Below are 11,910 nucleotides of genomic sequence, written 5' to 3'. Positions count from 1 at the left end.
GTATCTGATCCTGCAAACTTTCGTCCAATTTCGCTTACTTCGGTGATGCGTAAATTGTTCGAATTCTCTCTGATGCCTGCTCTTGATGAACATTCGCCTGCATTGATGTTGCTCAAGGTGCTTTCGCCCACAGCGTAGTCCCTCTGGATCAAGCCCTCTGTTTACTGACTTGATGCACGACTACTTCCTCACCCACCACCACTACCCTGTGGTTGCTTTCCAGACATCAAATCAGCGTATGATACCGTTGGATCGTCGGTGATTTGGGATGCTCTCTCTCGTTCCTCTCTGCCTCGTTTCAGTTCTCAGTTTGCTCATCCACATGTTCGATGATGTACTCGTGTCTGTGTTGATTGCAAATCACACCTCTGTTCCCTTTTCGCCTGCTACTGGCGTATTGCAGGGTTCAGTGCTCAGCCCTCACTTGTACTCTCTGTACATCAACTCTCTCTGCCTGCTGTTCTTCGTTCTGCTGTCAGTCGCGGTACTATGGTCATCCCCAACCTGGGATGGACTAGTGTTTGCGTGAATAGCCTGCTCTTTTGCTGATGATGTGGCATATTTTGGCTCTCGTACTGATGTGCAACCATGTTGGATATCGCTTCAGATCACTCGTTCTCTCTTGGCTACAGGTGGAACCATCAAAATGTGCTTTACTTTGTGCTCCTTTGCCTCTACTCGTCATCCATTGTCTCTATACGGTGAACTCTTCCTGTGGTAGAGGAATTCACGTATCTTGGTATGCCGTTTAGATATAAGGTCTGTATGCCCCTGGGATTCTCAATCTGCGTGCTTCTGGTGCTATCAAGACAATGGCATTGTTAAATTCGGTTGGTGTCAATCGAAATGGTTTTTCTCTGTGCTTTGTGCTCGTTTTGTATAAAAGCTTTATTCGTCCCAAACTGGAATACGGCTTAGCTATATCTCATCTCTCTTTCCGTGACTTCAAGGCTCTTGATGCTCTGCAAAATCGATTGGTTGGTATGTTTGTTGGTAGTACATGGTACAATGTTGCAAACATTTGACCTGTCTTCCCAGCATGAAGCATCGATATAACGTTCTGACAACACGTTATGCCCTTCGTGCTGATACTCTCCCTGATGATTGCTTGTTGGTTCTGCTTCGTCGTGGTTTACTGTACACTCGTCTAGACAGATTTATCTGTCAAAACCCGTTTGTATCTAACACTGCCTGATCCGCCGCCATTCACCACTGCTGGTCTTACTGAAGTCTTTGATTCGTATTGGCAAGATCAAGTAGATCGTCAACTTGCTGCTGCTGCTGTTTCTGGTGCTCAGACCTCCTTCGTGCTTGTCGTCCGTCTGTCTCTCGTCCAGATCCCATCCTGTATCTGCCTATTGGTCGATCTGCTCGTAGTCGTCTTGTGCGGTGGCGTCTTGGACGTTTCACCAATATGCGTGAAGAATGTCCGTGCACTACCGGTGAGTTTATCTCCCGAGATCACTTTCTGACATGTCGTGCTCTGGATCGTACCTTTTTTGATGCTTTGCCACCTGCTCCACCTGGTGTACATCGCATTGACCATGCTCTGAACTGTCTTCCAGACAAAGCTTCAGCTGGTCCACCGTACTTTTGGTCTGCTTTGCTCTTTTGTTGCATGCCATTGATTGCCTTGTGCATCCTCTGGCTGTGATCCCACCAGATCCAGATCCTGGATCGCTCTGGTTTTCTGCTCATTGATGAACGTTTGTTGTTTTTGCTTTCTCGGTGCGATGCCACGGTGGTAAGTAATTATCAAAGTTCCCATCCGTTGGTCATTCCTCCAGATCAAATCAACAATACCAGTACTCATGCCGATCCTCTGCAACTACCACACTTTCCTTTTTCCCTTTTTCTTCGTTAGTGTCCTCATAAGGGTTTTTTGTACCTGCTACTCTTTTGTTTCTAGAATTCTAGGCTAATGCTCCCATCGAGTGCCCATTGAATTCATGTATATAATAAAAAATCAACGTTAAACTGAGCTACATCCCCAACCAATTTTTTTAATACATTGAAGCCCAGTAATATTGAAAAAATTGACCCAACTCTACAATTCCATACAATACATAGCAAGAACATCATTCCAGACGACACCAAAGTAAACCAGGCATTAAGCTCTGCGTCCTCTCTTTCTCCAGGTCAAAAACGGCCAAGTTCCTCAAGATCTCCACCTTTTTTCGCTGTTAGATTTCACTCAAACAGTTGAAAACAAAGAAAATGACACCCACTCCAACCTCTCATCAGCACCACCATCCACAAACATCAGTTGATATCATCAACATTTCTACTGATTTTGGACCAACAACTCCTCCATCTGCCTCTCCAGCGAGTGAACAGCAACTTTCAACCTTTATGATTGAGGTTCGAAATCGCTTAGCTCGTCTGGAAACCGCCCATGTAGAAATTGAGCGGTTTAAAAAACAGCCCTGGCAGAGTCTGAAGCTGCTCGTCACACTCTCGAAGCCAAACTTGCAGCTGCTACTGGTACTACAACTAGCCTGGCTCCCAAACCATCATCATCCCACCCACCTCCTGCCACTACTACCACCACAACAGCACCAGCATCAACTACATGCACCAATGCTACCTCTGCCACCTCTTCGTCTCCAGGAAATCAACCATCTTTTGCTGCCGTCGTTGCATCTAATACAGGTGCAAAGCGTAAGAAGAAGCCTGCTGCTCGTCCTCCTCCTCCATCTGCCACCAAGGCATCCGCTACTCTTGCTCGTCTTTTTGCTCCTCAAAGTGATACACCATCTGGTTATCAATTTGTGTACTATGCTACTCCTGTCCGCCGTCGTCTTTCTGAGCTGCGTCGCCTTGTTCAAGGCGTAGGATTGAATAACTCTCGTGTGCTGGATATTCAATATCCTGTACAGAATGTGATTTCTTTCCTTGTTCATAATGACTATGTTCTCACCCTCACCAAAGCCATGCATCTCCATGGTCGTGGCTCTTCTCCGTTGATTGACTTTGATCCATGTGATCCAGTCAATCTCAAAGATCCCAAATTTGCTTCTCTCTCTCGTGATCTGCGTGTCCAAAAGGCCATTGAGGTCGAAAACCTTCGCTGTCTTCGTTCTCTGTCTTTTGTCCGTCGTTCTGTCCGTGTTTCTGTTGCTCGTTCTTTTCTTTTGTATGATCGCATCAACCAAGCCCAATTTGATGCCATTTTGAAAGAAGAAATGCTTGCTCGTTCCTCCTCCTCTGCTGCTGCTAAACCACCATCTCGATCCTCTGATCAAGAGCGTTTAGCCAAGAAAACAACGTTTGAGTTATCTTGGCTACCTCTTGCATCACGATGCTGAAACTGCCTCTCTTTTGGCTTATGCTGTCTCCCCAACTCTCTCTGCTACCAAGGATCTTGAAATGTCAGAGCCTTCTGATAACTGATTGACACCTTGTTGTTAAAATCGTTTTGCTCTCTCATTCCCACTCTCATTGTTTCTGTTTCTGCTGCCTTTGTGGTAGTGTCCGTATTCACTTTGTCCTCCTTCTCTGCTTCTTTCTCGTTTGGTCTTTGTCTCTCTGCTCATTTTGCTATATGCAAATGCCTCGTTTTCTCTTTTTTTCTTGCTTTTTTTGTGCCACTGAGGTCTGTGGGTTTATTTTGTCTGTGCTGCTGTCTGAACATCGAGGTATCCTCAATTGCATGTCTCATACACCATAGCTTCTTATTCTCTACCCTTTTATCTCACTTGTTTTACTCCTTTTTCCTGCCTGTACTTCTTTTTTACCAGTTTAATTTTTAGTTTAGGACCTTTTTTCCCTTTTCTGGACACTTGCATGTTGTTCCTGCATGGAGATCAAACTATCAATTTAAGCTTTTTTGCTGTACGTCGCTTCTCAGGACTTGCAACTAATGATCCAAAGATCGCATGCATATAAGTCTATATTTTTTACATTGCTAATTCATTGTAATCAATAAACAACCATAAATTTTCGCCTGAGCTACATCCCCATGGATGCTTGAATGGCTCACTTGGTTAGAGCTTCATGCGGAAGCAGTGAGTATGCCGAGAGGTCGTGGGTTCGAATCCCACCTTCGCATCCATATTTTCCGCCTTTCTAACCTGGCATGTTACTCGGTATTTGTGCTTGCACGTTTAGGTGTGCTGCGGTGCGTCTGGCCGGTTTCTACCTTGAGTCCTGTTCGTCTCCCCCGTCTTGCGGCGCGGCCATTGCTATTCCTCCCTCTGTTTCTCCTCCTCTCTGGTGGGTTTTGATGCCGTTTACTTTATTGGTCCCCTCCCTTTTAGCAGCTCCCCTAACCTTTAATTTAAACATGCTTTTCCCCGCCGAATCACTGTTAGTCTTGCAATATATGATCATACCGATTCCGCAGTTGACTACATTTGTAAATAAATAAAAACCAATATTAAACTGAGCTACATCCCCATGGATGCTTGAATGGCTCACTTGGTTAGAGCTTCATGCGGAAGCAGTGAGTATGCCGAGAGGTCGTGGGTTCGAATCCCACCTTCGCATCCATATTTTCCGCCTTTCTAACCTGGCATGTTACTCGGTATTTGTGCTTGCACGTTTAGGTGTGCTGCGGTGCGTCTGGCCGGTTTCTACCTTGAGTCCTGTTCGTCTCCCCCGTCTTGCGGCGCGGCCATTGCTATTCCTCCCTCTGTTTCTCCTCCTCTCTGGTGGGTTTTGATGCCGTTTACTTTATTGGTCCCCTCCCTTTTAGCAGCTCCCCTAACCTTTAATTTAAACATGCTTTTCCCCGCCGAATCACTGTTAGTCTTGCAATATATGATCATACCGATTCCGCAGTTGACTACATTTGTAAATAAATAAAAACCAATATTAAACTGAGCTACATCCCCATGGATGCTTGAATGGCTCACTTGGTTAGAGCTTCATGCGGAAGCAGTGAGTATGCCGAGAGGTCGTGGGTTCGAATCCCACCTTCGCATCCATATTTTCCGCCTTTCTAACCTGGCATGTTACTCGGTATTTGTGCTTGCACGTTTAGGTGTGCTGCGGTGCGTCTGGCCGGTTTCTACCTTGAGTCCTGTTCGTCTCCCCCGTCTTGCGGCGCGGCCATTGCTATTCCTCCCTCTGTTTCTCCTCTTCTCTGGTGGGTTTTGATGCCGTTTTCAATACTGGTCCCCTCCCGTTAGCAGCTCCCCTCAACCTTTAATTTAAACATGCTTTTTCCCGCCGAATCACTGTTAGTCTTGCAATATATGATCATACCGATTCCGCAGTTGACTACATTTGTAAATAAATAAAAACCAATATTAAACTGAGCTACATCCCCATCTCTTTCCGTTTTTCATCACTTTTTGCCACCTTCCCCCGGTAAAAAGTATTTCCTCACTATAAAAGCGGTTTATCTCGACAACAAACACTCCAACTAGCCTTCAGTTGTACCAGTTTACTTGCATTTAGTCAACGTACATTGTGTTATAACTTCCAGTTTGTTGGACATCTTTTTCATATTTTATTGAATCTCCAAAGTTTGATAGAATATTTTCAGCCATGCTCAACAATAATCAGCAATTTATGGATTTGAATCAGCTCATCCAAACTGTTCAACAACAACAGCAACAACTGGTCTCTCTCACCGAGCGAGTACAGCAACATGACAATCTCCTTGCTCGCCTGGACCTTTTGGAAAAGGAAAATGGAGAATTGAAAAATCAGTTACAGGCCAAGGACCTTGCAATTGAAAAATTACAGGGCCAACTCTCATCCCGCCGCACCAATCAAGGTGCTCAATCCAGCTCTCAGGTAACACCAACCCAAGAGCTTGTTACTATTCACCAACCCGATGCTACTCAAGGTAGCTACGCATCTGCTGCCCGTAAAGGTGCCCAACATCGTGACCCTGCCCGTACTACCAAGCGACGTCTTGCTGCAGGTCGTATGTTCCAAACCGCCACCACCAAAGGTCAACAAGGATACCAGTATGTGTATCTAGGCCGCTCTGGTAAAATCCTGCGCTCTGAGGTTCGTTACCAACTTCGCCGAGCTGGTATTGATACTGGCCGTGTGTTAGACATCTGTTTCCCTGCCACTGGCGTCATTGGCATCTTGCTCCACATCCAATATGTAGAGGAGTTTCTCGCCTGTATGCGCAAATGTGAAGCTGATCACATTGAAAACTTTCAACCCTTGGATCCCAACAACATTGCTGATCCCAAATATGCTGATCTTGCCATTGAAGAGCGTGAGCAATTGATCTATGAATTCACCAACACCCGTGCTCTGCAAACCCTCTCTTTCCTTCGTCCACTCAACGTTAGTGGCGTTGGCAAATACTTTGTCTCTGCTGGCTGGATCTCTCAAGAAGAGCTAGATATAGCCGTCTCTGAAGCTATCGGTCGTCTTGCCGAGAAGGAGCCCAAAAAGGCTAAATTCTTGTTCAAGCGTCAAAAGGAAGATCATGACAGCAATGGCTCTGCTATGGAACTCTAATGAGTAACATAGCTACTAGTCATACTCCCAATAACAACCCAGTCCACTCCTTTCAAGTCTCTCTCTCCCTTTGGAATGCCAATGGTCTACGTCAATCAACAGTACATGATGTTCTCCATCATGTTCAGAACACTCATGTACTGCTTGTCACTGAAACCTGGCTAACCTCTGGTTCTTTCCCTACTAACTGGTCTCAATTCCACCTCTATGGCTCTAAAGTACCTGGTGCATTTAACCGTGGTTCTGGTGGCATTACTGCCTTTGTCTCTCCTTCCTGTCCTTTCTCTGTCTCTCAACTTCCATCTTACAATGCACACACTTTGTCCCTTAAGGTTGGCACCCTTACGGTTCATTGTGTGTATCTGCCTCCACCCTTATCCTCGGATAAGGTGCTCTCGCTTCTTCGCTCGTTACCCGTAACCAGTGATACCATCCTTTGTGGTGATTTCAATGCTCGCTTTGGATCTCTACTGGGTGATACTAATGCTAATCCTCGTGGTACCTCACTACTGCCATGGCTGGAGGAGTCCTCTTTTTCCATTCTCAATGAGTCTTTAGCATTTGGTACACCCACATTCACAACTTTTCGACGTCAACAAGAGGTTCATAGCATCATTGATCTGTTTCTTACAAACATTGGCGAGGCTGCTCTGTTACATCCTCAACTGGTGGTTGAATCTGATCTGTCTCTTGGCTCTGATCATCGGCTGATGGTACTTACTTTCGAGTATGTGCCCCCTCCCGATGATACTCTTGGTTCTGGTAGCTCTGGTGGTTTGGCCCCTAGACGGCAATGGAAGCTCTCGAAATTGAGGAAAAAGCGGCCTTTGGGCTTGCTTCGTGAATCCTTTCGAACTTCTGTTGCTCCTTTGGTTGGTTCTCTCTCTGGTTTGGTGTCTGCTCCCCCTGGTGTTTGTCCAGATATTGATGCAATCAACGATTCTTTGAATCAATGTTTGTATGAATCTCTGGATAGCTCAATTGGTGTGAAATCTGGTCGTCCTGGCCACTGGAAAAAGTACTGGACACAGGAAATTGAGGATGCTGCTCGTGAAAGAGATACTATGTATAGTAGATGGAGGTGGGCAAGTCGTTTTGCCAAAGTCGAAACATGGAATCTCTATCAAGCTGCTCACAGGCGTTTTCGTTCTCTTGTACAAGCTGCTAAGCGTCGATCGTGGAATCAGTTTTGCTCTGATTTGGAAAAGGATTTTTCGAAAGCTACTGCTGCAATCAAGCGCATTAAAAGAAACAAGGAATGCTCTGCAACGTACAGTCATCCAGACGGTCCAACTGCCTCTGTCAACACAATGGCGTCCCATCTTGCCTCTGTCTATGATGGCTCCCTGTTGAATAATGCGTCTCGCCTTGCTGCTCCGTCCAATTTCTCTGATTTGCCTTATGATGTGTCCACCGCTGATTTGGGTCTATTTGATGCTGATACACTTGTCTCCCTCATTAAGCGTTTGCCAAATGGGAAAGCTCCTGGTCCTGATCATTTGAAAGCTGAAATGCTGAAGGCTCTAGCATCTGACATTGCACCCGTATTGTCTCTGCTCTTTACACTCTGCTCTCAGTGGTCGTATACACCAGCCCTATGGCGACATGCTCAAGTCTTTCCCATTTACAAGAAAGGTGATGTATCTGATCCTGCAAACTTTCGTCCAATTTCGCTTACTTCGGTGATGCGTAAATTGTTCGAATTCTCTCTGATGCCTGCTCTTGATGAACATTCGCCTGCACTTGATGTTGCTCAAGGTGGCTTTCGCCCACAGCGTAGTCCTCTGGATCAAGCCCTCTGTTTACATGACTTGATGCACGACTACTTCCTCACCCACCACCACTACCCTGTGGTTGCTTTCCTAGACATCAAATCAGCGTATGATACCGTGGATCGTCGAGTGATTTGGGATGCTCTCTCTCGTTCCTCTCTGCCTCGTTCAGTTCTCAGTTTGCTCATCCACATGTTCGATGATGTACTCGTGTCTGTGTTGATTGCAAATCACACCTCTGTTCCCTTTTCGCCTGCTACTGGCGTATTGCAGGGTTCAGTGCTCAGCCCTCACTTGTACTCTCTGTACATCAACTCTCTGCCTGCTGTTCTTCGTTCTGCTGTCAGTCGCGGTACTATGGTATCACCACCTGGGATGCCTAGTGTTTGCGTGAATAGCCTGCTCTTTGCTGATGATGTGGCCATATTTGGCTCTCGTACTGATGTGCAAACCATGTTGGATATCGCTTCAGATCACTCGTTCTCTCTTGGCTACAGGTGGAAACCATCAAAATGTGCTTTACTTTGTGCTCCTATTGCCTCTACTCGTCATCCATTGTCTCTATACGGTGAACCTCTTCCTGTGGTAGAGGAATTCACGTATCTTGGTATGCCGTTTAGATATAAAGGTCTGTATGCCCCTGGGATTCTCAATCTGCGTGCTTCTGGTGCTATCAAGACAATGGCATTGTTAAATTCGGTTGGTGTCAATCGAAATGGTTTTTCTCTGTTGCTTTGTGCTCGTTTGTATAAAAGCTTTATTCGTCCCAAACTGGAATACGGCTTAGCTATATCTCATCTCTCTTTCCGTGACTTCAAGGCTCTTGATGCTCTGCAAAATCGATTGGTTGGTATGTTTGTTGGTAGTACATGGTACAATGTTGCCAAACATTTGACCTGTCTTCCCAGCATGAAGCATCGATATAACGTTCTGACAACACGTTATGCCCTTCGTGCTGATACTCTCCCTGATGATTGCTTGTTGGTTCTGCTTCGTCGTGGTTTACTGTACACTCGTCTAGACAGATTTATCTGTCAAAACCCGTTGTATCTAACACTGCCTGATCCGCCGCCATTCACCACTGCTGGTCTTACTGAAGTCTTTGATTCGTATTGGCAAGATCAAGTAGATCGTCAACTTGCTGCTGCTGCTGTTTCTGGTGCTCAGACTCTCCTTCGTGCTTGTCGTCCGTCTGTCTCTCGTCCAGATCCCATCCTGTATCTGCCTATTGGTCGATCTGCTCGTAGTCGTCTTGTGCGGTGGCGTCTTGGACGTTTCACCAATATGCGTGAAGAATGTCCGTGCACTACCGGTGAGTTTATCTCCCGAGATCACTTTCTGACATGTCGTGCTCTGGATCGTACCTTTTTTGATGCTTTGCCACCTGCTCCACCTGGTGTACATCGCATTGACCATGCTCTGAACTGTCTTCCAGACAAAGCTTCAGCTGGTCCACCGTACTTTTGGTCTGCTTTGCTCCTTTTGTTGCATGCCATTGATTGCCTTGTGCATCCTCTGGCTGTGATCCCACCAGATCCAGATCCTGGATCGCTCTGGTTTTCTGCTCATTGATGAACGTTTGTTGTTTTTGCTTTCTCGGTGCGATGCCACGGTGGTAAGTAATTATCAAAGTTCCCATCCGTTGGTCATTCCTCCAGATCAAATCAACAATACCAGTACTCATGCCGATCCTCTGCAACTACCACACTTTCCTTTTTCCCTTTTTCTTCGTTAGTGTCCTCATAAGGGTTTTTTGTACCTGCTACTCTTTTGTTTCTAGAATTCTAGGCTAATGCTCCCATCGAGTGCCCATTGAATTCATGTATATAATAAAAATCAACGTTAAACTGAGCTACATCCCCAACCAATTTTTTTAATACATTGAAGCCCAGTAATATTGAAAAAATTGACCCAACTCTACAATTCCATACAATACATAGCAAGAACATCATTCCAGACGACACCAAAGTAAACCAGGCATTAAGCTCTGCGTCCTCTCTTTCTCCAGGTCAAAAACGGCCAAGTTCCTCAAGATCTCCACCTTTTTTCGCTGTAGATTTCACTCAACAGTTGAAAACAAAGAAAATGACACCCACTCCAACCTCTCATCAGCACCACCATCCACAAACATCAGTTGATATCATCAACATTTCTACTGATTTTGGACCAACAACTCCTCCATCTGCCTCTCCAGCGAGTGAACAGCAACTTTCAACCTTTATGATTGAGGTTCGAAATCGCTTAGCTCGTCTGGAAACCGCCCATGTAGAAATTGAGCGGTTAAAAACAGCCCTGGCAGAGTCTGAAGCTGCTCGTCACACTCTCGAAGCCAAACTTGCAGCTGCTACTGGTACTACAACTAGCCTGGCTCCCAAACCATCATCATCCCACCCACCTCCTGCCACTACTACCACCACAACAGCACCAGCATCAACTACATGCACCAATGCTACCTCTGCCACCTCTTCGTCTCCAGGAAATCAACCATCTTTTGCTGCCGTCGTTGCATCTAATACAGGTGCAAAGCGTAAGAAGAAGCCTGCTGCTCGTCCTCCTCCTCCATCTGCCACCAAGGCATCCGCTACTCTTGCTCGTCTTTTTGCTCCTCAAAGTGATACACCATCTGGTTATCAATTTGTGTACTATGCTACTCCTGTCCGCCGTCGTCTTTCTGAGCTGCGTCGCCTTGTTCAAGGCGTAGGATTGAATAACTCTCGTGTGCTGGATATTCAATATCCTGTACAGAATGTGATTTCTTTCCTTGTTCATAATGACTATGTTCTCACCCTCACCAAAGCCATGCATCTCCATGGTCGTGGCTCTTCTCCGTTGATTGACTTTGATCCATGTGATCCAGTCAATCTCAAGGATCCCAAATTTGCTTCTCTCTCTCGTGATCTGCGTGTCCAAAAGGCCATTGAGATCGAAAACCTTCGCTGCCTCCGTTCGCTGTCTTTTGTCCGTCGCTCTGTCCGTATTTCTGTTGCTCGTTCTTTTCTTTTGTATGATCGCATCAACCAAGCCCAATTTGATGCCATTTTGAAAGAAGAAATGCTTGCTCGTTCCTCCTCCTCTGCTGCTGCTAAACCACCATCCCGATCCTCTGATCAAGAGCGTTTAGCCAAGAAACAACGTTTGAGTTATCTTGGCTACCTCTTGCATCATGATGCTGAAACTGCCTCTCTCTTGGCTTATGCTGTCTCCCCCACTCTCTCTGCTACCAAGGATCTTGAAATGTCAGAGCCTTCTGATAACTGATTGACACCTTGTTGTTAAAATCGTTTTGCTCTCTCATTCCCACTCTCATTGTTTCTGTTTCTGCTGCCTTTGTGGTAGTGTCCGTATTCACTTTGTCCTCCTTCTCTGCTTCTTTCTCGTTTGGTCTTTGTCTCTCTGCTCATTTTGCTATATGCAAATGCCTCGTTTTCTCCTTTTTTTCTTGCTTTTTTTGTGCCACTGAGGTCTGTGGGTTTATTTTGTCTGTGCTGCTGTCTGAACATCGAGGTATCCTCAATTGCATGTCTCATACACCATAGCTTCTTATTCTCTACCCTTTTATCTCACTTGTTTTACTCCTTTTTCCTGCCTGTACTTCTTTTTTACCAGTTTAATTTTTAGTTTAGGACCTTTTTTCCCTTTTCTGGACACTTGCATGTTGTTCCTGCATGGAGATCAAACTATTAATTTAAGCTTTTTTGCTGTACGT

The 11,910-nt window shown here is 45.6% G+C and overlaps 5 protein-coding genes across 5 annotated transcripts; all 5 read left to right on the top strand.

The window, feature by feature from the left end:
• Positions 1 to 812: 812 nt before the first annotated feature.
• EFT2_1 (translation elongation factor 2) lies at positions 813 to 1,472 on the top strand (the record flags this gene model as incomplete). The annotated part of the gene is made up of 2 exons (XM_064827309.1): positions 813 to 981; positions 1,156 to 1,472. The coding sequence occupies 2 exons, from the start codon at positions 813 to 815 to the stop codon at positions 1,470 to 1,472; spliced, it is 486 nt and encodes a 161-aa protein (XP_064687207.1).
• Positions 1,473 to 2,217: 745 nt separating this feature from the next.
• Positions 2,218 to 3,308, top strand: ATC70_008053 (uncharacterized protein; the record flags this gene model as incomplete). Its single annotated transcript, XM_064827308.1, has 2 exons — positions 2,218 to 2,380; positions 2,434 to 3,308. 2 exons carry the CDS (start codon positions 2,218 to 2,220, stop codon positions 3,306 to 3,308), a joined length of 1,038 nt encoding a protein of 345 aa, XP_064687206.1.
• Positions 3,309 to 5,493: 2,185 nt separating this feature from the next.
• Positions 5,494 to 6,432, top strand: PEP7 (carboxypeptidase Y-deficient; the record flags this gene model as incomplete). Its single annotated transcript, XM_064827307.1, has 1 exon — positions 5,494 to 6,432. The coding sequence occupies one exon, from the start codon at positions 5,494 to 5,496 to the stop codon at positions 6,430 to 6,432; it is 939 nt and encodes a 312-aa protein (XP_064687205.1).
• Positions 6,433 to 6,507: 75 nt separating this feature from the next.
• On the top strand, positions 6,508 to 9,776 carry ATC70_008051 (uncharacterized protein; the record flags this gene model as incomplete). The annotated part of the gene is made up of 2 exons (XM_064827306.1): positions 6,508 to 6,516; positions 6,561 to 9,776. The coding sequence occupies 2 exons, from the start codon at positions 6,508 to 6,510 to the stop codon at positions 9,774 to 9,776; spliced, it is 3,225 nt and encodes a 1,074-aa protein (XP_064687204.1).
• A 513-nt stretch (positions 9,777 to 10,289) lies between these two features.
• ATC70_008050 (uncharacterized protein) lies at positions 10,290 to 11,462 on the top strand (the record flags this gene model as incomplete). Its single annotated transcript, XM_064827305.1, has 1 exon — positions 10,290 to 11,462. The coding sequence occupies one exon, from the start codon at positions 10,290 to 10,292 to the stop codon at positions 11,460 to 11,462; it is 1,173 nt and encodes a 390-aa protein (XP_064687203.1).
• Between the last annotated feature and the right edge of the window lie 448 nt (positions 11,463 to 11,910).

The sequence above is a fragment of the Mucor velutinosus genome, assembly GCF_035048745.1.
Source record: "Mucor velutinosus strain NIH1002 chromosome Unknown tig00001555, whole genome shotgun sequence".
Lineage (NCBI taxonomy): Eukaryota > Fungi > Mucoromycota > Mucoromycetes > Mucorales > Mucoraceae > Mucor > Mucor velutinosus.
The sequence above is the reverse complement of the archived record's forward strand: the minus strand, read 5'-3'. Positions and strand labels throughout refer to the sequence as shown.